The sequence below is a fragment of the Ursus maritimus genome, unplaced genomic scaffold (assembly GCF_017311325.1).
Source record: "Ursus maritimus isolate PB19 unplaced genomic scaffold, ASM1731132v1 scaffold_23, whole genome shotgun sequence".
NCBI lineage: Eukaryota > Metazoa > Chordata > Mammalia > Carnivora > Ursidae > Ursus > Ursus maritimus.
In genome coordinates, this window is record NW_024424786.1 from 43,490,036 (window position 1) to 43,514,760 (window position 24,725).

The window sequence follows — 24,725 nt, forward strand, 5'->3', positions numbered from 1 at the left end:
ACACTCACTAGGGATCCCATGGCCAGGTGCCTGAATGCTACACAGCCTAATGGCATGCCCTGAGCTAGTCCTCAAATGCAAGTCATTTCTATCGTAAAAAGCACGTCTCATCCAGAACTCTACGGGTCCCCGCGGAGACTCTTAGAGAGACTTTCTGCACGCTTCACCTGTGGATACAATTGGCACTATCCGTCTGATGAATCACACGTCCTGAGAGGCAGAGGGGCTCGAACAGCACCCTCCACCTGCTGCAGAGCCCTCTTGCCCCAGGTCGCACAGGATGCCTTTCACACCACTCAAGAGACTGGTTAAAACAGAATTTTGAGGTGTGATATATATTGCACCCCCCAATCCAAAGACATTAAGTGTTGCACTCCCATCTGAGTAGTAGGAGATGCGAGATGGGCAACAAATTGTTCTTTGCCTTGGGGGGGCTGTCCCAGCATGCCCCCAATGCTGAATCCCTAATCATTTCATTGATGTGCAGGCCCTTATGTTTTCACGAGTTTGTCTCCACTGCCTGGGCATGCATGGATCTCGATGCTCCATGCTTACCAGCTCCCGTTAGCACATGATATCAGTTTAACAGAGTGGTACTATCTACAGACTATCAAGATGACTGTGGTTCCTGTGAGGTATCTTGTTTGGTGAACAGGAGAGTTAATCTCCTGGATCTGTAAGATAGTGAATGTGTCCTGCTGTCCTTCCCATACAATGCTCCTCACTGATGGAGATGGAAAAGAACACATTCACTGTATCAATAGAGGCATTTCATCCAAATTCCATTCCTGGCTCCAAGATGGAGAAGTCACTACCAGAGTTACCTTCCCACTATAAACAACTATATAATTGGAGGGGGATACCAAACAGTTGTGTTTGAGCTTTGGACAACAGGGAGCAAAGATTGTGATTCCCAAGAGAGGAAAAACCCGTGAGGTGATCCCACCAATTTCCCTTTGTCCTCTGCCTATGGGAAATTTCCCGACTGCAGTGGCTGGAGCAGAGCAGAGTGGCAAGCTTACTGAGCTGAAGAGGCTGCCAAAATAACCCAAATCAGTGATTAGGACACCAGAGGAGGCAGCTGTGCCAAGCGGGGACACCTCAAACATTTGTGCGGTTACCTGCCAGTCCTTGGCCAAGGGTGGGGCTGTGCATATGCAGAGAAAGATACCCAAGAATTATACAAGAGCAGCTTCTATGGGGTTGGGAGGCCAAACAGTGTTGAGACATACTGGAGTTCCAGGCCAGCCAGAAAGGAGAGATTTCCTTTATATTCTAGACATAAGAGACATCAGAAAAGTCATGCCTTAGGAGTAAAGACCATAATGTAGAGTGAGGTTTCGTCTAAGTCTCTAACAGAGCCTAAACCAAGTCCCGACAAGGGCCTTTTATGTGGCTAGAAAGCAGAATCTAGAGAATGAGTCAAGTCAACTTAGAGGGGAAACACCAGAGCCAAGTCTATGCAAGTTCATGTTATCAGCCAAGAATCCAACCACCCACTAGAATAAACACCAGCACTACTCAGAGACAAGTATAAGAATCTCAGATATCTACAATGTGTCATAGGCAATGCCATATACAAAATGTAGCTCCATATAACGGAAAATATTCTAGTCTAGACACGCCAAACAGCAAGAAAATGTGACTCATACTCAAGGGCAAAAGCAGTCAATTGAAAGTGATCCTGAGATGTCCCAGATGTTAGAATCAGCAGATACAGACTTTAAAGCTATTATTATAAATATGTTCAACGTGTTAAAGGAAAGTATGGTCCTAATGAGTGCATGGAAAGGAAATCCCAGCAGAGAAATCAGAACTTGAAAAGACAACTAAAGGAAATTCTTGAACTTAAAAGCACAACGATAAACGAAAAAGTAAATGGATTTACTTAAAAGAAGATTAGAAATGACAGAAAGCATGATCTGAAGACAGATCAATAGAAACTATCCAATCTAAAAAAAAACAGATCAGGGGCGCCTGGGTAGCGCAATCGTTAAGCGTCTGCCTTTGGCTCAGGGCGTGATCCCGGTGTTCCATCGAGTCCCACATCGGGCTCCTCCGCTGGGAGCCTGCTTCTTCCTCTCCCAATCCCCCTGCTGTGTTCCCTCTCTCGCTGGCTGTCTCTCTGCCACATAAATAAATAAAATCTTTTAAAAAAATAAATAAATAAAAATAAAAATAAAAAATAAAATAAAAAAAAGATCAAAAAAATGAAAAGAAAATTAGCAGAGTCTCAAGGACCCATGCAAAAAATCCAAATGGCCTGGCATATGCGTAGTCACAGTCCCAGAAAGAAAAGGCTGGACATGAGGCGGAGAAAAATGTTGAAGAAATCAAGTAAAAAATGTCCCCAAGTTGATTATTTCCATTTAATGGGGGGTGGGAAGCTATTTGCAGATCAAGAAACTTACTTTTCTTCCAAATAAGATAATGACAAAACAAAACCAAACAGCACACAAACTACACCTAGGTGTGTTACAGTAAAACCACTGAAAGCCAAAGATAAAGAGAAAATCTTAAAAGCAGCCACCGGAAAAAAGCACATTATACACAAGGAACAAAGGATGGTTGGTGTCTCATCAGAAACACTAGAGATCAGAGGACAGTGGAAAGAGATAAAAGATACTTCAAGTATTAAAAGAAAAGACGTATCAATTCAGAATGTGATATCCAGTGACGATGGTTCTTTTTTTTTTTTAATGAGAGAATTGAAATAAGGCATTTTCAGGTCAGGAACGCCTGAGACACTTTACAGCCCGCAGATCTTTACGACCAGGACGTTCGTGCTGAATTCGCACCAGTTGGAAGCAAGGCTGCAGGAAGGAACGAGAAGTGTCTGACCTGGTAAGTCAGTGGGGAAATAGCCACATGCCAGTGTCAGATTTACCGTCTTCACCAGGAGCGGGTAATTCCATTTGACTTTTCCCACCAAGGGCTCTTTTTCCACAAGTGGGGGAATCCAAGCCAGGACCTCCAACACAGAGGTCTGGCGAGTCCAAGGACACAATAAGGGGCCACGGAAATGACCGCAGGCCGAGTCCTCGGATCTGCTGTGAGATGGACCTGGGCAGGAGCCCCATTTCTCACCTGACCTCCACAAGCCCCCCACTGTAAGTGCTGGAGTTTCAGCTCTCCTGGTTTCAGACCCTACATCCAACAGTCCCGGAAAGTCTTGGCACTGCCCTTTTCTCCGTGCACGGGCGCCCCAGCAAACAGCTGCATGTCACTTTGGGGAAGGGCCGGGGAAACGATTGCTGTATAAACTGGCACTGCCAGTACAGGACCCTTCCTCAAGGGGACCCAGCTTCCCCTTTAATCAGTTAGTTAATTAATTAATGGGGTCGGGGTCTGTGACCTGACTTAGAGCCTCTGCCATGAGTATTTTCTTGATTTCCATTAACGTCTCTTGAGCAGCCCCTGCACTCCCCCCACGTAGGCCCCTTCCTCCCAGAGCAGGAAGCATCTCTGACCCCCACGGCCTTGCTGGGGACCCACCCTAGATGTCAGCCTCATCAGCCTCAATGTCTGGAGGGGTGACGGCCAGGACAAGCCTCAAGCACCGTGAGTGAGGCTTTGGGGGATCTCTCGGCAAAGGGACCTCTCCCCTCTGTTGGGGGTAGTAAGGAGGTCGTTTCCGCTGGGGTGCAGGGTTCAGGGGAGTCTGAGGGTGTAGCATTCCCCAGCGGCTCCCGTCCTGCATCTCAGAGGAGCACGCTTACCCTGCCAGGACCTGACGTGCACAAATACGCCGACCCGGCTGGGCAGGGATCTCCCTTGCACTCTGCCCTCCTACAGCCGGACCTTGGGTTTGATTTTCACCACGGTCCGCCCTACAGGAGACGAAATCTCCGAAGGCTGCCAGAGGCGCCCTGGCTTCCCCGGAGTGACTGGAATTATCAGCTGGTCACTCTAAGCCTGACGTTCCCCGTTCCAAGGCTCGAGAGGCCATTTAGCAGGAGGCAGCCCGCTCCACGCAGCCCAACGCCTCACCGTCCTCGTGCACCTCATCCCCGGGAACGACAGGTGAACCCCTTGGTCTCCCCCCCAGGAACGGGATCCTCGTGGCCATCGGACGGTGGGAGTCACACCCCCACCGTGAAGCAGTGAACTAGGGCGATTGCCTGGATTTTAAACTCAGGGACCAACGTTCAGGAAGATAATGAAGTGAAAGAGCTCGGGCATCTCACCCTTGCCTCAGTGGCCCTGACTTCGAAGGGAAGAGCAGGAAGTTGGGGCCCAGGGGTACTTTGTGACCGACCATCCATTTCCTGATGCGGGCCGTACCCAGCCAGCCCGCCAAACCCTATGCCCCTCTCTTCCTCCTCCTCCTCCTCTTCCTCTCTCTCCTTCTACTCTTCGTCCTCTTCCTCCTCCCCTCCTCCTTCATTCTTTGGGATTGTCCTCTTTGGTGGTACAGTTTGCTAAACGTGAGCATTTTTTTAAAAAGATTTTATTTATTTATTTGACAGAGAGAGAGACAGCCAGCGAGAGAGGGAACACAGGCAGGGGGAGTGGGAGAGGAAGAAGCAGGCTCCCAGCCGAGGAGCCTGATGTAGGGCTTGATCCCATAACGCTGGAATCACGCCCTGAGCTGAAGGCAGACGCTTAACGACTGAGCCACCCAGGCATTCCCTACACATGAACATTTTGAAAAGAAACGTATTTAGACCTCTGGGGCAGGAGGGAAATTGTGAGTTTTCTGCCCACTGTTCTAGAAGGGAACAGAAAGAGGGGAGCTGGCAGCATCTCCCTGCTCTGGGAGCCAAACAGCTCTGTTTGGCTCTGTGAGATCTCCCTCCTGACACCAGTGTCCTTGGCCTTTCCCAGAGGCAGGTTCCTGGTGTTCACAGGCCCCCAGCCCGGCTGCGGAGCCCTCACAGACAGAGGGGCTCGTGTTATAAACATGACGCACCTGTCCCAAGTCCAGCCCTTGGGGCTCACACCTGCAGGGTCACCAGCCTTTGGCCACTTCTACTGGTGAAGAAATGGGGCTCGGAGAGGTGGCACCACGTAGAAGGGACAGGGCTCAAGTTCAATGCCAGCTCTTGGGATCCCAGATCCCCTGCCTCGTTTCTGCTCCACGCTGGCCCAGCAAAAACGCTGACCACCAGAGGACATGGCTGAAGGCACAGGGAACCCCCAGGCTGAAGGGCTCACGGATGGAAAGGGGTCCTCAGCCAGGCTACTCCTAAGAGCCTGCCCAGGCAGGGGGTCTGGGAGTCCTTGGGGAGGCTGGGGGGGAGGGGCCATGGGCGGTTGGAATACTTGAGGGGTCTGGGGGTTCAGGGCTTGTGCCCCAGATTCGGGTCACAGTGGGACGTCCCATGCTCACTCATAGCCACAAGGCACTTCACACTCAGTCTGAAACCTTAACAGGACCAGCTCAGGGATGGCGAGCAAGGCTGGGGGTGGGAGGGGCAGGCAACACCCCCAAAGAGAGGGTTGGTGGCGGTGCAGCCTGGGAAGCAAGCGCTTTTGCTTCTCAGTGTTTACAGAGTGGTCGTTTCCTGTCTGTCCTGACTCCTCAGGTGCTCTTGACCATGGGCCAGCTTTTCCCAAACCTATCACTCCCATGTTCCCACACACTTCCAGCAGAGGGTAGGCACTGGGACCCGGAGCAGGATCCCCCTCTCCAGGGATCACTGGTCAGGACAGGTCCCGAGGCTCCGGCAGAACAGCAGTGAAGTCCAGGGAGCCCTGGCTAAGAGATCAGGGCCCTTGGCAGTGAGGTGGGTTCCCATGGCCTCCGTGGGTCCAGGCAGCCTTCCTGGAGGAGGTGAGGTCCAGCAGGGCTCTGAAGGATATGCAACATTTGGATGGGCGGGCGAGGGTGGGGTAGTGCTGAGGACCCCGGGTGAGCCTGTCCCATCAGGCGTATCCGAGAGGTGACTCTCGCAATTTCTCCGTGAGGGTTTTCAACGTTGCGCTCATCCTAGTGACCATGTCCTCCGCACACGACGCCCACGCAGAACCATCTGGAATGTTTCTGATCTCAGGGCTCAGGCTTCCACTTCTCACTCCTCAGGAGTGAAGGGATACCCAGGGCAGGGGCTCGAGCCGTTTCGGCAAAGTGGGGTGTTCGGCAGAGTGAAAAATGCTGCAGGAATCTCAGAATAACTTGTAAATACAAATATGACATGTATCGAGTTACAAAAAAACACAAATGGCACCGAAACTGGTTAACTGAATATTCTTTTAAATTAATGTGTGCTACAGAATCGGCTCTACTTCACTGATGTGTAAAATAAACCCCACAGCAGGTTTAGAAACGTCCACGGTTTTGAGGGTGCTGACCACACACAACATCTCAAGCCTCGGCAACAGCCATGATGTGATTTGAAAACATCCGTGATTTTTTTTTTTTTTTGAGAGAGAGAGCTCAGAGGGGGAGGGGTGGGCGAGAATCTCAAGCAGATCCCCGCTGAGCGCGGAGCCCATCACGGGGCTCGATCTCAGGACCCCGAGACCATGACCTGAGCTGAAACCAAGAGTCGGACGCTCAACTGACTGTGCCCCCCAGGCGCCCCTAAAACATCCGTGATTTCTATCCGCAGAAAGCCCCCCACCCCACCATTTCCACCGTGGTCTGCTGCCGCCTGCAAAACGCCCAACTGCAGTCAGAGGCTGGTGAAAACAAAGACACCACTCTTGTCCCTTCCGAGTTCACGGACCCCAGGTGAGGGACCCCTGACCTAGAAGGTCTGTGTCGCTCTTCACGAGCTGGGAGATTAGTGTCTGGCTGCTACCATGCTAGCAGGTGGGGATGCCAAGAGGACCATCTCTCTTGCCTTGGGACTCAGGACGAGCTTCGCCCGCTGGGAAGACGCCCCACGGCAGAAAGGTGCCTGCACGGGGCAGAGCTCTAGTCTGGTTTAGCGTCATGAGAATGGCTGTACGTGTTGGAATGTGGGGTCCCTGTAACTGACAGCAGCTAACAGAGGCCAGCTTGACCCACAGAGGACATTTGCTCCGAGGGAAGGACACAAAATGAATGAGATGCTCCCCTTCTTTTTTTGTTTTTTTAAGATTTTATTTGTACGTTTGAGATAGAAAGCAAGAGAGAGCACGAGCAGGGGGCAGAGGGAGAAGGACAAGCAGAACCCTGCTGAGCGGGGAGCCCAATGTGGGGGCTCGGTCCCAGGACCCTGAGCTCATGACCGAGCCAAAGGCAGACGCTTCACCGACTGAGCCGCCCAGGCGCCCTAAGACCCTCCCCTTCTTAAGAAGTTTCTCATTTCACTGTTTAAGAAGTGTTATCCTCCCACGAGGATCCAGAGAGGCAGCCAACCTGGGCTGGGAGCCTGGCCTTCCACTGCAGGGTCAGAATCCCTCCCCGCCCCCAACGGGACTTCCTGTCTTCAGCCCCATCCACCCCACAAGTCTGCCCTACAGGAGAACCCTGGGCATCCCTTCAGTGGTCCCTGAAATAAATCCCAGGCTCCCTGACCTGGTGCCCCACCTTCTCTGCTCTGGCCCAACCCATCCTGAAAGTCATGCCTCCCCCTCCTCCACCCTCCTTGCCTTCCCTACCCTCTCCCCACCACCGGGGACTCTTGCCCCTCCCCACAGCTTCCAAATGCATTCACACAACAATGTGCCCATACCCCAAAACCGGCCTGCCCTCTCCACGGTGCTCCGCCCCGCCCTCTTGATCATTGCCTGTTGGTTTGTGACGGTTTGTAGAGATGCTGGCCCCCACCTGGTTGGAAGAGCCAGGCAGGGAAAAGGAAGTGATAGGATGCAGGATGACGCTGAGTACCTCTTTGGTGAGTACTTGCCCCCAGGTTGTTGGCAGACTGTGACACAGAGCGGGGGAGAAGGGCAGGGGGCATCAGAAGGCCCCCCGAGCAAGGTGAGAGAGGGCCGCAGACAGAGATCTCGGGCCCAGCAGTAGGGGGGTCCCCAAGGATGGACCCGCCATTCTCAGGCAAGCCCTCCCTCAGTTAAAACCTCTTAAGCCATGAAAGCCGTAAAATAAGACAAAAAAGAAGCTTGGTGCGTCTGTACTCTGCTCCCCCACGACGCATACCCTCAATCAATTTAAAAAAAAAGTTCTATCTTGGGGCGCCTGGGTGGCACAGCGGTTGAGCGTCTGCCTTCGGCTCAGGGCGTGATCCCGGCGTTATGGGATCGAGCCCCACATCGGGCTCCTCCGCTATGAGCCTGCTTCTTCCTCTCCCACTCCCCCTGCTTGTGTTCCCTCTCTCGCTGGCTGTCTCTGTCTCTGTCAAATTCAAAAAAAAAAAAAAAAAATCCTATCTGAATTTGTGACCGCACCTCTCGCAGAGGCCTGGACCGGCTACCAGTGGAAACTTCGCCGAGCAGCGAACGCTGTGGTCTATTGACCAAAACAAGCCCATTTGCAAATTGGCAGGTGGAATTTGCTCCGTAAGGATAAAAGGCTTGATTCGCGACCCTTTGAAAAAGTTGTTGAGATATTTTTATTGAGTGCAAAAACAGGACCGGGGGGAAATAATTAAGTTAATAAAGTTTTTTACTGAATTTAGTTAGAAACGACGGTAGTGTTTTAAAGCAATGACTTCCACTGAAGTTTTTAAAATGTATTTTTACAAGCTGGGTTTTTTTTTTTTTCTTTTTCATCCCCCCCCCCCGCCTTGTTTTAAATCTTGCTCCGTGAAAAGCCTTCTAAATTACTGTTAACCACATTATTTTCGGTTCCTGAACCATGGTTTTGCCCTGCGCCCAGGGGGGCCCCACCTCCCGATGTACAGATGGGGCGGCCGGTTTCCCAGAGGGCGGCTGGGCGATCCTAAGACGCCGCGATGCCGATCTGCAGCAGCCGCTGGACGACACTCAGATCCCCGAGGGGCCCGGGAGGTGTTGGTAGAAGACCTACGGCTGCGGCCCTTGTGACCCCTCGGCGGCCCGTCTGCCTCCCTCCCCGTCCCTGACCCAGCACGGAGACAGAGGGTGAGAAGGAACTCGCGGGGACCAGGGGCCATGGGAGCCCAGGTGGATTGCTGTGGACTGAATGTTTGTGTCCCCCCAAAACCAGTGTGTTGAAACCCATCCCCCCATGTGCAGTATCTGGAGCTGGCTTTTGGGGAGATGCTCAGGGTCAGATGAGGTCATGAGGGTGGGCCCCCCACCGGGATTTGTGCCCCCGTGGGAGGCAGACCTGAGCTCGTTCACTCTCTCCGCCATCGGAGCACACGCAAGAAGGCGGCCAGCCAGTGGACTCTTGAAAATCTCCCCCGACCTGATGACCAGCAGGCTCATTAAAGCCCAGCCCAGGGCTCTCCGGGGGCCCCGCCCAGCTCTCCCTGCTCTCCTGACGCCTGGCCCTCGGAACTGCCCAGCTGCTCCCCCGCCATCCTTCCTGGGCCACGTGTTCTTTCCAAACTGAATTAGGTCTAACTTTGAATCTGCAGAGGCGAGACATTCCGTTTCAAGAATCGTACTGCAGGCAGGGTCGTTCTTGAAGACACATGTCCAACGTAACAGTGAAACACCCAGGCAGCCGTGCTCAGTGCAACCGTCCACCCAGCGAGCAGGCAGAGGTCGGCTCCCCTGAGCCAGGCCCGGCTCCAGGACCCAGCGGTGGATGAGACGGGTCCGAACATACCCGGGTCCTGCCCCGCAGAGCTCACGTCCATGCGAATACCATAAAGAAGGGAATTGCAGAGCAGGTCAAAAGGCAACACGCAGGGGCGCCTGGGGGGCTCCATCGGTGAAGCGTCTGCCTTCAGCTCAGGTCATGGTCCCAGGGTCCTAGGATCCAGCCCCGCATCGGGCTCCTTGCTCAGTGGGGAACCTGCTTCTCCCTCTCCCTCTTCCTCTGCCTGCCACTCGGCCTGCTTGTGCTCTCTATCTCCCTCTGTCAAATAAATAAATAAAATCTTTTTTTTTTTTTTAAGGCAATACATACTAGAGAAAAGCAAATGGCTGGGGTGCTGCACGCTCGGCGGAAGGGAAGTACTGGGTGGGCAGGGCAGGCTGCCCTGAGAGCATCGCATCTGAGGAGTTCAAGCCTGTGAGAGAGCCAGATGTGCCGATAGCTCAGGGAAGCAGCAGTGCAAAGGCCCTGAGGCAGGAGCATGTCTGACGTGTTGGGGGACCAGCCGGGAGGCCAGCAGGGCCACAGGAAATCATAGTGGGGAAGGACAGAGCGGGTGTGAAAGGTGCAGTGGGGCAGGACCTGGGGCCATTGGAGGGATTTTGGCTTTTCTTGGAGTGACATGGGGAACTGTCTGGAGAGGCTGCAGGGGGATTGGAACCAGCCACAAATGTTCCAGCTCTGTCCCCTTCCAGGCACGTGATAGGACTGCAGTGTCTCCCCACCTAAGGCGAGTGAAATGTCAGCATCCCTGCTGAGCGGACACTTCCAAAGCCAGAGCATGCTTCGCCAGGTACATGCCCCCTCGTGGCCCCTCGCCAGGTACGTTCCCGCCCTCGTGGCCCCTCGTGACCTGCCTGGCCTGGGACGGTGGTGCCCGGTCCCCTGGGACTGCCTTGGGCCAAGCCCCTTGCTGACCCGCTCTATGAGAATGAACAAGAAGCCTGTGTTGTCTCTGACACTGAGGCTGGAGATTTTGTTTGTGCAGTAGGACGCAGCCTCACGCAGGGATGGAGGAGTCCTGCAGGAGGGCATTGCCACGATCCACGCCAGAGGCCACGGCAGCTCGGGCGGGGGAACAGCAGGGGAGGTGGGGCGTCGCCGGTGTCTCGACACATTCGGACGGCAGAGCTGAAAGGCCTTGCTGATGGACTGGGCACGGGGGTGAGTGGAAACACAGGTCTAGGTGGACAGCAAGGTTTTTGCTTGAACTGGAGGGATGGAATTCGGACCCGTCCTGATGGGGAGGCTACAGGTGTGGGGGGGGTGTCAGGAGCCTGGACATGTTGGAGACGTCTCAGAAATGTTAGGTCTGCAACGTGGGCTGGGGACCCGGGCAGATATCCAATGGCTGCACCATCCATGAATGTGGGGGTCTCGGGCCAAGTCCCAGCTGGACAGGTCCACCTGCGGTGGTTGGGTTACACGATTCTGGGGTGGGGGAAGGGCCGCTGGTCATCAGGCCATCTGGGTGACCTGTGAGCTGCCCTCGCTGGCCATTTGAGGGGGAGCTCCTTCCTGCCATGCCAGGTGTGGACAACCCAAGTCCCACCCCCAACCCCCTTGTGCATCCTTGACCCCGGCCCTCAGGTGCCTCCCTGTCAAAGGCCACTTTCCTGGGTGCTGCAGGGGGACAGGGCAAGGGTCGTCTCCACTCTCAGAATGCCCCCCCTTAAATAAAGCCCCCGCCTTGCCGACCAGGTCCAGCCGCCTGGTGCCGACCTGAGCCTAACCCACGCTTGAGCCACCTCAACCTTTTCCTAAAACCAGAGGGAACGAGGCCTGGACTGGGGTGCAGAGGAGCCCCGGTGTCCCCGCCTCCAGGACTTACAAGCCCTCTGGAAGGAGAGACAGGGAAGGGAAAGATGGCTCTCATTCCCAGACTCTTCTAGAACAGCAAGAACCCAGATTATTATCACAACGGCTTACTTCCACCTATGTTTACCCGCCTGTCTGAATCAGGGAAGATCATATCCTTCCAGGAATAAGTAATTCTTCCATTCCATAAACTACTGTAAAAACACATGAAAATGGGGCACGCTGTAGGGGGACCACACCACAGTTCCAGGTCGAATGAAAGTGTGTAGACCAGCGTCAATCACAAAACAGAGACTCAGAAATCCAAACGCAAGTAGGAACACCCACTAGAGCCCGCGCAGCCTGGGGTTTAGCGGACAGCAGCATACGGAGGCCAGGTCTCAGCGGGGCACGCCGCGGTGGCACAAGAAGTTAACAAGAGGGGAGCCGGCGTCAAAAGTCATTCCTAAACAAAACGCTTATTTTATTTTTTTTGTTTTTTTTTTTTTAAGATTTTTTAAATTTATTTGACAGGATAGAGACAGCCAGGGAGAGAGGGAACACAAGTAGACCGCTGTGCCACCCAGGCGCCCCTATTTTATTTTTGTTTTTAACTTCATCTATATATTTATGTATTTGAGAGAGAAAGAGAGGTAGAACACGAGCCAGCACAGAGGGAGGAGAGGGAGACGGAGAAGCAGCCTCCCCGCTGAGCAGGGAGCCTGGTGCCAGACTCGATCTCGGGACCCTGGGATCACGACCTGAGCCGAAGGCAGGCGCTTCACCAATTGAGCCACCCAGGTGCCCCTGTTTTATTTTATTCCTAAACCGAATCTGACATACAACAGTATTTACTTTCAGGTGCACAACAGAGTGATTCGACCCTTACACGCATCACCAGACGCTCGCCGCGGCACACGTGGGCACCTCCTGGCACCACACAGCGTTATCTGCGACATCACTGGCTGTATTCCTTATGCTGTACTTTACAGGTCTGTGACTTACTTGTTTTTTAACTGGAATTTTGTACCTCTTAGTCCCCCTCTCCTATTTTGCCCATCCCCCACCCCTAAACATTTTTATTTAAAAAAATTTCAAACACAAGCAGAAACACTCAGCACTTAAAAAAGTGTCCCCAGCAAGTAAGCAGGGTTTATCTCTAGACCGACTGGCAATAAAGCGGGAAAACCATCTATCATATTAGCGTGAGACACAGTAAAAGGTCATTTAATTATCTCAATAGATGTCAAGGGGGCATTTGAAAAACATTCACCATTTCAAAATCCCTGTGACAGGTTTTATTCTAAACATGATGACAGTTGTGAATTTCAAAACCAAAAGCCAGTATTCCTGAATTAATCATTCACTGGCAGCGAAAATCGAAATCATCTTGAGGTGTGCCCCATCCAGGGACCAACCCTATTTTAATGTAAAACCAGAAATGTTGGCGAGAGCTAATAAGAAAAAGAATGAACATTTTAAATATAGGAAAAGAAGGCATAAAAATGTCAGTTTTGTTGGAGCCACGAGTAGAAACCTAGGAAAGCCATCAAAAGTGCTAGTAAATTAATTCTGAAAGATATTGTACATTAAAGACTGTGTCAGCTGTGTCTCACACAGCTAGAATACTCGTGTAACATAAAAGATTTCAAGAGCAATTAAAAATCAAATAATTGAGAGAAACAAACTGAGGCCTCAGAGGGGAGGGGGTGGGGAATGGGATGGACTGGTGATGGGTAGTAAGGAGGGCACGTATTGCATGGTGCACTGGGTGTTATACGCAACTGATGAATCATCGAACTTTACATCAGAAACCAGGGATGTACTGTATGGTGACTAACACAATATAATAAAAAAATAGTATTATAAAAAAAATCAAATAATTGAGTATCCATTTACTTGGGGAACACAAAACGCTTATTCAAAGGCCATGATAGGACCCTAATAAGAGGAAAACAGGAAAACGAAAAGCAGAACTTTATGGTGGTCCTGGTGGGAAGCAGAAGCGTGGTAACGGAGACGAGGGGGTCCCGCCGACATGTGGGAACTGATGGCTAAAAATCCAGGAAATTCACAAGCCGTTGGTGAGGTCATGCAGCGCTTGAGCTCTGCCCCGTGGCGTACCCGCACCACAGAGATCAGCAAAAGCCACAAATCGGGGCTTCTTTTCCCTAAAAGCCAGTTTCCCTGCACACCATCAGATGGAGGAAAGCCCAGAGATTTTCCTACCGATACTTTTAGGAATATGATAAATTCACGGTGAAATTCTAAAATTTCCCTTGAAATTCCAAAATTCCTCTTGAAGCAGTCAGAAGAAAGGACCACAGAGGGAGAAGGGTGTGTGCACGCACACGGGTGTGCTTGCTTGAAGAACTTAAAGTTCGAAAGATTCGTAAATGTGTATGTAAATGCCGAGGAAAGTCTGGAAAGAGCTACAAAAAGTATTACCAATGGATCTGGATGGTGAGATTGCAGGTGGGGTTTTTTTTGTTCCTAATTTTTTCTTATTTTATTTTCCATTAGAAACATGTATTACTTGTATGTTGGGAAAACACATGTTTCATTTTTTCAGATTCACTTTGACAAGCTAGAGGAAAACAGAATAGGAGACAAATGCAAAGGAGACAAATTCTGACCAAAAAAAGCGGGGGAAGCATCTCATTGGAGATAAGATGGAGAGGCTTGAATATGTAAAAAAAAAAAAATTAACTTCTTACATAATCATATGGGTAATAAAATGCAAAAAGAGCAACAGCCTGTAGAAAGTAAGTAATAAACACAAATAAAGATGGTTAACTCTCCAGGTCTATGAAGGAATCATCGCTATATCCAGCTTCAACTTTACAAGCGATCAGAGAAAAAGAAAGTACAATGTCTACACCAGAAAATTCAGAAAACAAATAGGCACACGGGAAAATGCAAACCTTATCGCTAGCAATTAAAAAAAGAAAACACCAAACAGGGGCGCCTGGGTAGCGCAGTCGTTAACCGTCTGCCTTCGGCTCAGGGCGTGATCCCGGCGTTCCGGGATTGAGTCCCACATCGGGCTCCTCCGCCAGGAGCCTGCTTCTTCCTCTCCCACTCCCCCTGCTTGTGTTCCCTCTCTCACTGGCTGTCTCTCTCCATCAAATAAATAAATAAAATCTTAAAAAAAAAAAAAAAAGAAAGAAAAGAAAACACCAAACAATATGCAAGCATCATTATTTGGGCTCTGAATCCAGCCAAAAAGAAACAAAGTGGTGGGACCCTGTGTGGGGGAGTGGTGGGAAAACAGTGCCCCTCCACACGCTGGCGGTGCCTGCTGTAATCTGCTTCTGTCTGACAAGTCCTCTGACTGCCCTTTTTCTCCTACTGAGGAGAAAAGACAAGCTATTTGTACTCTTTTATATGACTTTCAAAAATATGATCCGAGATAGTGTTTCCCAAGTAAACTTTTTGGAAACCTGCCCCACGATGTGACATAAAAAGAGTGTTCTGGTCACAAGCAAGCGTGGCTCTGTACTGCAGGACTTCTCAGTGCCTTTACGTGCAATGTGCATTGCATATCTCTAAGAGCAAGTAGCCTTTACCCGATGGATTTGACCTCAGAATCCTTTTATGATAACTATTGACCTCTTACGGAACACAAAGCTGCTGGGAAGCAGAGAATAAGAGAAGTGTTTTTGTATAAAGACGTTATTTATGAGAGCAAAACTTTGAAACCACCTGAACTGACCCCAGCATTCAGCTGTATTTAGTAAGAATGCTTTGAAGCTAAGTCCTCTCTCATTGGGCGGGTAGCTAAGCAGGCTTTTTCCACTTCTTAAAGTCATTGTGCAGAGTTGAGCAGGAGAGAGTGCTGTGGTCGTTCACAGGAGCCCAGTTTCCCCGTTGCCGTTGCTCAGGGTCCCTGTTTAATTGGGAAAACCAGAGATGTTATCAAAAATCACATGGCCTGCCAAAGTCAAACCGGAAAGCATACTTAGCACTGGATGTTCGGGTATCTTTGTTAACCTTTAGGAAGGGGAAGAGGCAGAGCCTGGTTCCCCAACGATGGTGTCAGCTCAGCTAACCGACCAACCCCTGATTAGATCTGACTGTGAGTCGGGACCAGAAACTTGCACCAAATAAACTCATTCATGTCTTTTTCAGTCTCCTGTGTTGTGGGCTTCTTTGCCTTCTGTTTCCTAGGAAGTGTTCCTGCTTACAAATTTTTGATCTTCTCCCAGGCCAATGGAAGGGAGTAGGGAATTCACCCCCCACATTGGTCCCATTGTAGGGTGAGGGGAGCTGAACCAGAGAAACACAGGTGTAAAACCAGAGCATCAGAGACTAGACAGATGCCAACGGATGAGGGACGTTCTCGAGGGCAACGGTGGTGAATGCAGGCCCAGGGGACCCTGCAGGGACAAAGAGAGGGTGGGGACCCACAGCCGGATATTGATTCCTCCACCCCACTCCCACCCTCCTCTCTCTCCCTCCCCAACCGTTTCCTCCTTCCTCCCAATCCCCCCCCCCCAACATTTAGCACACACACTCTCTCTCTCTCTTTCTCTCTCTCAGCAGCCTGACCTTGGTGATTGGGGAAGCAAGAGAAACACACTGAAGCCAGAAAGAGTCCATGTGTTCCCAGTGACATTCAAATGACCCTGACCATCAGGGAGATCTCTTGGGCCAATGCCTGACCTGGACTGGCCTGCAGGCACCACTCTCTCTTCAAGCCAAAAACAGATCTTTTTCACCCTCAGCTTGGCTGATTCCTTCATTCCTTGGTCCAACGTATCTGTGCGGAGCCCCTACAACGCGCCGGACCCCAGGGTAGGGTAGAGAGGGGAGGGTTCTCGTCCTGCCCAGGACGCAGATAATCTCAAACACCAATGTCTAGCAAAAATGAGAGTCGACAGCAGTGTGCGTTCAGAACTAAGTGGTACACGAGACCAATGACTTGTATTTCCAGATTTTCAAAGCCAGCCATGGAAGGGCCCAGCCCCGGGGGCGGTGCGCGGCCTCCGGGCCAGAGCGTTTGCCCTGCTCCGGGATGGATGGCTGTCTGTGCGGGTCGCAGTCGGAGGTTTGCAAGTTTATCACATTAACGGTGCCTGAGCCCGCGAATCCAAATTACAGGCCGAAGCCACAAAATTGTCTCCCCATCAAAGGCCTCTTGCTGAACGCCCCCACAAACACCAGTGCCCCTTAATCAGGGTCGAGGGGATGGGCCAACGTGCTCTGCTACGGGGAGCACGCTCATTTTCCCAATTTTGCAGAGTTCCTGGGCAGTCTCCCTGTAATTTTCCTCTCTGTATTCTTTGGAGGGGGTTTTGTGCATCGAAAGCCCGAGTCTACAACAACAAATACCCACGCTGAGAGCCCTGGCCAGGGGCCGGCTCTGCCTGCACCCGAGGCTGGCGGGCACTGCGAGGGGGCTCTCCTGCGGCCCCAGTGCTCCTGTGTGGGGCCCCTCGGCAAGAGGAGCCTCTGTGCTTTTCTGACTTCCTAGAGCTGCCTCTGCAGACAGGACCCCCCTCCCCATCCCTGCCCTGCAGCCCACCTCTGTGTCAGAGCTCAGAGCTGGTTTCCCAAACTCCGAAGACTCCTGAGAGAGGTCTTCCCTGGGAGGCCAGCCACGGGGGGTCTCTCCCATCCATGAGCTCCTGGGAAGGCTGGGATGTGGTGGAAGGCAACAGGGTGGTCACTCCGTAGGACAGAACTCCTGCACAAAGCAACCAGCCGAGTGAGAGGCGCGCAGCGGGAGCCGGTCGGTGCAGCTGAACACAGAGCAGGCCCTTCAGAGTCCGCACTGATTGTGTCTTGCTTTGAAGGCCAAGGTACAATGCACCTGGGGGCAGGGGACACCATTGCACAGGGCAGCTGAAGGTCAAGGGCAGAAATAGGGGAGCGGTGGGCGTTAACGACGGGAGTGGCTATTTTACGGGGATGAGTGGGAGGTCAGGGGGAAGCTGACTCAGGCACATGGTCTTGTAGTGCGGGGCTGGTGACTGTAGAACGTCTTCAGGAGGCCTTGGGGAGCCACAGAGGGCCCCTGAGCGCAGAGTGGCATCAGGAGGGAGAGCCCTCCCGTGTGTCAGGCGAGGCGGGCGGGCAGAGGGAGCAGTCAGGCACAGAGCCCGGGGACCATTAGAGTAACGGGGCTCTGCTCTACGAGGTGGAGGTGACTTTATAGGAAAGCTACACCTCGAGTGACGTCTGTCTCCCAGCTTGGTTCTCCTTCAGCATTGTGTTGGCGATGACGGGTCCTTTGCCTCCACACGAATTACAGAATCAGCTGGTCAACGTCCACAAAATCAGTCTCTGGGACTCGGACTGTCACTGCACTGGCTCTGCAGGCCACACTGGGGAGAGCCAACATCGGGACCACACAGTGGCTCCCCGTGCGTGGACGTGAATCTCTGCTTATTTGGTTTGTTCTCTGATTTCACGATTCAGAGTTCGGGACTTTTCGCCATGTAGATCTCGTATTAGACCTACCCTAAGTATTTCACTTTCGGGGGTGCTAAGGTAAGTGGGATTGTGTTTTTAATGTCCAATTCCACTTGTTCCTTGCTGGAATATAGAAAAGCAACCGACCTTCGTACGTCAACCTCACAGCCCGCAACTCTGCCACGTGCCCCTGCGTCTTAAGGCCACGACCCAGATGTTTCCCTCATCACTTCCACCCACAGCCCCCTGGCTGGGACTTGGTCACTCGGCCACACCCAGGTGCGGGGGGGAGGCCGGGAAGTGTCGTTGGCTGAGTAGCGACTGCCCTTAAAAATTCTGTGTCTACGGGAAGGAAATGAACATCAGAGGACCCCACGGTGGTACCTGCCACATGACCTCCTCTCCGAGGACCTCTCCCACGGGATTCCATCTAGACAACGCCGCCGCTGGTCCAGGGCTGGGGCGCTCTCTAGGCCTGCCTCCCATCGAGGCATCCTTATGGCTCTGACAGCAGTAACGGCTGAATCAAGCAACACACGTGTCTCCCAAGGGCCACATGAATCCTCAGGGGACTCTTTCGGCCACTGGCCCCAGCCCCCCAAGTCATGGCCTCGATCCTCACAGGACCTCTCTTCTAGCAGATGAAGCAGTGGAAGGCTGGGGTTTTGGGTAGAGCTTCCTGGGCCCCCGAGGAGACACTGCTTGGAAACGCAAGGCCAGGCCTTCACGGCACTGCGTGGTGACCACCGAGGAGCAGGAGAGGCCCAGACTCTGCCTCCTAAGACGCGGGGCAAATGGGTTGCCAGCAGGACGAGGGGCACACAGTAACCGCCGGATACACCCGAAAATGAGATGCGCTCTCCCTTCTGCGGCCGGCCGGGCTGGGGCCGACGAGAGCAGCTATCTGTGTGTGAGCACCAGGCCTGAGGCGGACTCTCCCGCCTGCCCATGAAGGCAGCCCCGCTGACAACTCCCTGCAGCCTCCTGGCCCCCCACCCCCACCCCACTCCAGAGACCAAGCTTCTCCTGTGTCGCATTCGTTCCTTGCGCAGCAGTAGATAACTAATACACCTGTCAACAGCCTGGGCCGTGTTCCGGGGAGGGGGGAGCTCCTGCTCCCCGGCACCGGCCACTGCCCTGTTGTAATACTCCGCGCTGGGGGCCCAGGGTCATGCCCATGTGTCCGGCTGGAAGGCAGGCTCCTTGGGAGCAGGGATGGTGCCTGTTCTGAGCAGAAGCCCCGGGAACGGGGAAGACACAGGCACATGGCAGGTTCGCTCTAAGCCTCTACTGGCCCTGGGAGGGACCACCTTCTCCAGCTGCCCCCCTTGACAAAAGACGAGACTCAGGTCCCCGAGTGGAGTAAGGGACGCTGGAGGGAAGGGAGGAGATTGGGCTCCTAGCCCCACTGAGCTTTCTGATGTCATGGGGCCAGCTCTTATTGTCTGCCATGGGGCAGGCCAGCCCGCGGCTGGGGTGCAGGACACACATCAGGGGGCCGACAGGACCAACACACCCCCAACCCCCTAACCACAGAGGGTGTGCGGTCACGAGCGCTCTGTCCTAGGGTGAGTCAGCTGCCCTGGGGTTCCTGCGGGGACAGAGAAGGGAAAAGCGTCTGGACGCATGGCTAAGATTATTTTCTCCGTGAGCCCCTGAGTTAGGTCTGGGGCGCTAAAGGTAGGTTGAGTCGGTGGGAGTCAGAGCTGAGACCCCACAGACGTGGTTGCCAGGGTTGCTGGTAATGCCCACCCTCCTCTCGGTCTTCATGGAGCCCTGACCTTCACACGGCTCCTTGGGCCACGTGCTGCTCCTACGGAGATTCTTACGTCACAGCAAAAAATCTTCCCCTGTAAGTGCCTGTGGGTCCAGACTTGATGAGCTCCCTGCAGAAGGAATAGGAGGAAAGACCGAAGGACGGACGAGGGCGAGTCGGAAGGCGGGAAACGGCTGAGAGAATCTCTCCGAAAGCGTCCAGGTCTGTCCCAGGTCTCCTGGGTCCCAGAGAGCTAAAGCCCCAAGGTGCTCCCCGCAGCTGGAGTGCACTCGGGATGGGCCCGGCGACGCAGGGGACGTGGGAACGCGTCCACATGAACTCGCTCAAGACCGCTCACAACAGTGCGATTCCGACAGAGGAAGGGGAGAAGGAGAACCGCCTGACTGCCAGCGGGCACGGGGCTTCGTTTGGGGGTGAGGAAAATGTCCTACAGTTAGATCTTGGTGATGGTTGCACAACTCTGGGAATACACTAAAACCACTGGCTCGTCTGCCCCAAATGGTAAGCTTCATGCGATGTCAATTATATCTCAATAAAGGCGTTGTGTGAAGAGTGAACCTTGCAATATCCAGGTGCTTCGTCACTCGCCTCTTCCCTCCACCCCCCCCCCAATTTTAGAGTGAGCCAGCAGGCATCCCAGCTCCACCATGGCCACAGGACCCTACTGGCCCCACTTTCCCATCTGTAAAATGGGGATAAAGAGACTGTCCCCAGAGTGGCTGGGAAGGCACGGGTGGGAGCACTCAGTCAGCATCTGTCACGGCCCTGCCGTCCCCTGTACCGGGCACCGTTCCCGGCTCTGGGCTCAGCCTGGGCAGGAGAAGAGGGGCTGCTTCCCAGGTGCGGCGCCACACTTCCCCACCTGCCCCTCCTCTTCTTACCCTCCTGCCTCCATCCTCACCTCTCATCTCTTCTTTCCAAACAGCCTCTTTCTATGACCTTGAAACTCGTGTGCGAATTCACTGGGGGCAGGGAATCTGGGCTGGGCCTCGCTGGCCAGTAACCCAAGGGCAGGGGCAGGGGTGGGTGAGGCCCGGGAAGGGGGGATTCCTCTTCCAGGGGCCCCCCACCCTCCCTTGGGGGCCTCCCCCTTACAGTTGTGGCGCTCACCGGACAAGCCACAAGGGGATTCGAGACCTGTTGCTTTTCGACAACTCCAAAAGCACAGAGGACAGAGGGAAGGATGCCTGCCCAGGACAGGGCAACGAAAGGAAAACTTCACATACAATTTCCCCTTTGGCTGGAGGAATATCAACCCTGCTCATATAAGCCTTTGATTTTTAAAATAAATGGGAGGGGGAGTTGGTTGGGACCTAATGAAGGAGGTGTGCTTCACCCCCACTCATGAGTCCTCGGGGTGTGGGATTCAGGGTGGGTCTTTGCTAATGATGATGGGTTTTACAGGTGAGGGAACGGAGGCTCAGAGAGGGGGAGGTCCCACGCATGGGCCTTGGGGAGCCGGGACTAGGAAGGGCTGCTTCTGGAGCCCACACTCTCCACCCCTTTGCTTTGGCACTAGTGAAACCCTGGCAGAGTTCAGACTCTTCGATTTTGAGGGAAGTGTACACCCTGCACTGTCTCCCTTCAGGGTTTTGTCTTGTGCTGTTCCAACATCTAGAACATTCTCTCCTCCCTCTTTGCCTGTTCATTCTCTACCCTCCTCATTCTTGGGTGAAGCCTTTCTCTTCACCCCCATCAGAAAGCTAATGGCAATCAGACTGCTCGGGACTTCTACGCGTCTACCTCCGGAGCGGAGTGAGCAAGACAAGGACGACAGTAGCTTGCAGAAGGCACCTGCCCGTTCGGCCATGAACTCCTGCGTAAAACCAGCTGTCCAGGCATTATCTCTCAGGTGCCCATAGGAAGCCTCTGAAGGACAGACACCGTAACTCACTCATGTTTGGGGCCTGTCTCCCTGCCCCTAAACAGCTCATAAGGCCTGACTCAAACCAAACACAGGGATTTGCTGCTACGAGGCACATCCCAAGTTTCTCCCTCTCCCAAGCCCTAGTGGGCTGGACAGTGTCCTCCAAAAAGCTATGTCCACCTCCTAACCACCAGAGCCTGTGAATTTGACCTTATTTGGAAGAAAAGGTCCTTGCAGATGTAATCAAGTGAAGGATCTTGAGATGAAATCATCTTAGGTTACCCGTCTGGGCCCTAAACCCGATAGCAAGTGTCCTTGTAAGAGACAGAAGAAGAGAGCACACAGAGCGGAGCGGCCACGTGAGGGCAGAGGCAGAGGCTGGAGGGGTGCGTCCAGCAGCCCAGGGAGCCCAGAGCCCCCAGAAGCTGGAGGAGCAGGGAGGGTCCTCCCCTAGCCCCTCCGGAGGGAGCAAGGCCCTGCATCTTCATTTTGGACTCTGACCTCCACAATAAATGTCTGTCATTTTAGGCCCCCCTCCCTCGTGTGGTCCTTTGTCGTAGGGGTCTTGTCAGGGCTGAGGAAGGGTTGAGGCTCCAGGTGGAGGGTGAGCATTCGGCTGGCCCACCCCGCCTCACCCCTTCTCTTTGGAATTAGTAAATCTTTTGCGGCCAGTCGGGGCTGGATGTAAAACTGAGTTCTTTACTTAGGACCCAGCTCGGGGTCCTAATCCCAATGCCTACCCCCCTAGGGCTTAGGAGCCCCTCCCTGAACCTCTCAGCCTCTCCAGGTCTCCCTACTGGCTCCCAAGTCACATGGCTGCCCTGGCGCCCCCATGAGCCGGCCCCGCGCCTCATCAGTGCCTGCGGGGTACGGACTGCACCACCAGGCTGGCAGGTCCAGGAGCCCTCTCTCCCCACGAAGCTCCAGTCATAGCTAAACGTTTAAGCCAGCCTCCCCCCACCCTCCCCACCCCTAACTGCAGCAAGACCCTGAGGCCAGGCTGTGCCCCGGCCACGGGCTCCCACGGTGAGCCCCATGGCTTCCTGAGAGTCGTGCCTCTGCTTGCAGCCGTGTCACTGACCCACACCTTCGGCCAGTTTCACTTGGGACTGCCTCCCCCCTTCCCCTTGAGTAGAGAGTGGCTCCTTCTATGCGATGGGATGACAGGCACAAACTCTGTTTATCCAGACACCTGAGCAGAGCCGTAGGGTATCGGCCCTCTTGGACGCAGCAGAAACCCCCCCCCCCCACTTTTATATCTGTCCCTCATCCTTGCATTGACACTTGTGCCCTTAATTCATGTGCTTACCTTTTTTTTTTTTTTGGAGATAGAGTGCACGTGCACCTGTGCGTGAGCAGGGGGAGGGGCAGAGGGAGAGGGAGAATCTCAAGCAGACTCCATGCTCAGCGTGGAGCCCGATGGGCTGCGGATTTTAGGACCCTGAGACCATGACCTGAGCCAAAATCGAGATTCCGATGCTCAACCGACTGAGCCACCCAGGCGCCCCAGTGGACTTAGTTTATAAACCTTTTTACCGCTTTTCCAGGGTGAGAAGGAAGAAGCGAAGCTTAATGTGGTTCAACTTTTTTTTTTTTAATTTCAAAATACATTCTAGGATTTAAATCTCACCTCCACAGACAGCTCAGGAGAAGTCAGCAAATAAAAGCAAGTTTATAGACCAGAAAGCCATTTTTAAAAATCCTCTTTCTGAATATAAACTGAAGTGTTTAATCAATTCCACATACACCGTGCATCACATGGCCTTCATTCTGCACGAGAACAAATACATGAATGAATACATTGAACAGGCCTTGACATACACCAGGCCCTGCTGCTAACTGCTTCACACATATTACCTTAATTACTCTGCTCCGTGGCCTTGGGAAGAGTGAAGTCATACCCCATTTTACAGAGGAAGACAAAGATTTACCCGAGACCGCACAGCTCCTGGAAGATGCAGGTCTGTAGGTGACACTCTTGGCACTTTCACAAATAGGGCTGCAAACTTCCTGACTTCCGGAAAAAATGCCTTGGTTTTGCACGAATTCTTGAAAAAATAGATTATTATCCTTATCATCTTCAAAGGGCCCTGAAATGGTTCTGACAGTGCCCATGAACACTGAGGAAGGTACGGCCTAAGGGCTGAGACAATGGGACATCACGGTTGCCAGTAGTGTGAGCCTGGATAAAGTGCCTCAGTTTCCCCACCCACCAAGTGTGTTCCTGGGGTTTGTTTCGACAGTGATAAGATCGGGGGCAGGGTAACTTGCAGGAGAAGTGAGGAATGAGGATGGGTCCATGAGTGGAGGCTTGCTCTCCAAACCCTGCAGTAGCCCAGATTCTGTGCAAATGGGCATGTCTCACCTGGGGGGGTGGGTGCTGGTACTGCTGTGTTCCCAGTAGCCTTTTCCACCCCCTCCCCCCCATCCCTACTTCGATGATTGCAAGTGAGCCCTCTCTCCACTCCGAGAGATGGCAATATCTGGACAGCGTTTGGAATTCCTCTCACCCCTCCCAGCCTGGGGGACCTTGGCGGAGCCGGGGTCCTGTGGGCACCAGTGGGATCCAGGGGCAGAGGCAGATATCCTGTTGGTTAAGGTCAGCGGCTCAGGATCCCCGGATGTCCTCAACTCTTTATTACCTTGAACTCATCTTCAGAAAAAGACCCTTCAGGACTTGTCAAAAAACAGCTGTAGCCAGCTTATCGGGCCTTTTCCTACCAGCTAAGCACTTCCCAGACTGGGCTTCCCAACTGTGCAGGGCATTGGGCTGTGCCACCCACTGCTTCTGAATAATAAGGAAAAGGAGAAGAAACCGGTAAGAAGCTGCAGCTCCTCTTCTGAGCTCTGTCACCGCTGGGAAGGCATAATGGTCACTCCTGTTCCTCAGATAGACAGTCACCTAATTACAAATAAGGGGGCCTGAGATGCTTCCCGTCTGCCTTTACAAACGAATGTCATTACTCCAGCAGCACAACTCTCCTTATATCGTTTAAAAACAACAACAAGAACAACAACAACAACAGCAACAACCTCAATCTATGGGCGCGGGCAGGGTGGCCGTACCATGCCTCCGCGTCCCGCACCCTGGGAGGTCCGCACGCGCTCGGGCGCAGCGAGTGCGCGCCTTCTCTAAGCCTTACGGTAAGCGCGGCTCTCAGAGCAACCACGTGGCGGCGGAACCGAGGCCGGGCGGGAATGTGCGGAATGCGCAGCGCGGCCGCGCGCTGCTCAGGAGCCAAGGCCCAGGTTTCCGCGGCGCGCGCCCTCGCCTCCCATCTCTACCCAAT

The 24,725-nt window shown here is 53.2% G+C and overlaps 1 protein-coding gene across 2 annotated transcripts in view; it reads right to left on the bottom strand.

The window, feature by feature from the left end:
- The window catches only part of LTO1 (LTO1 maturation factor of ABCE1), a 104,309-nt gene that overhangs the window by 47,429 nt on the left and 32,155 nt on the right, over window positions 1-24,725 (bottom strand). The window contains exon 4 of one of the 2 annotated variants that reach the window (XM_040639587.1): window positions 15,000-15,263. The exons of the other annotated variant lie outside the window; for it this stretch is intronic. Coding sequence (XP_040495521.1) covers window positions 15,155-15,263 — 109 coding nt within the window. The 3' untranslated portion in view covers window positions 15,000-15,154. Of the gene's footprint in view, window positions 1-14,999; window positions 15,264-24,725 lie in introns of those variants that run through there. 2 annotated transcript variants of the gene reach the window in all.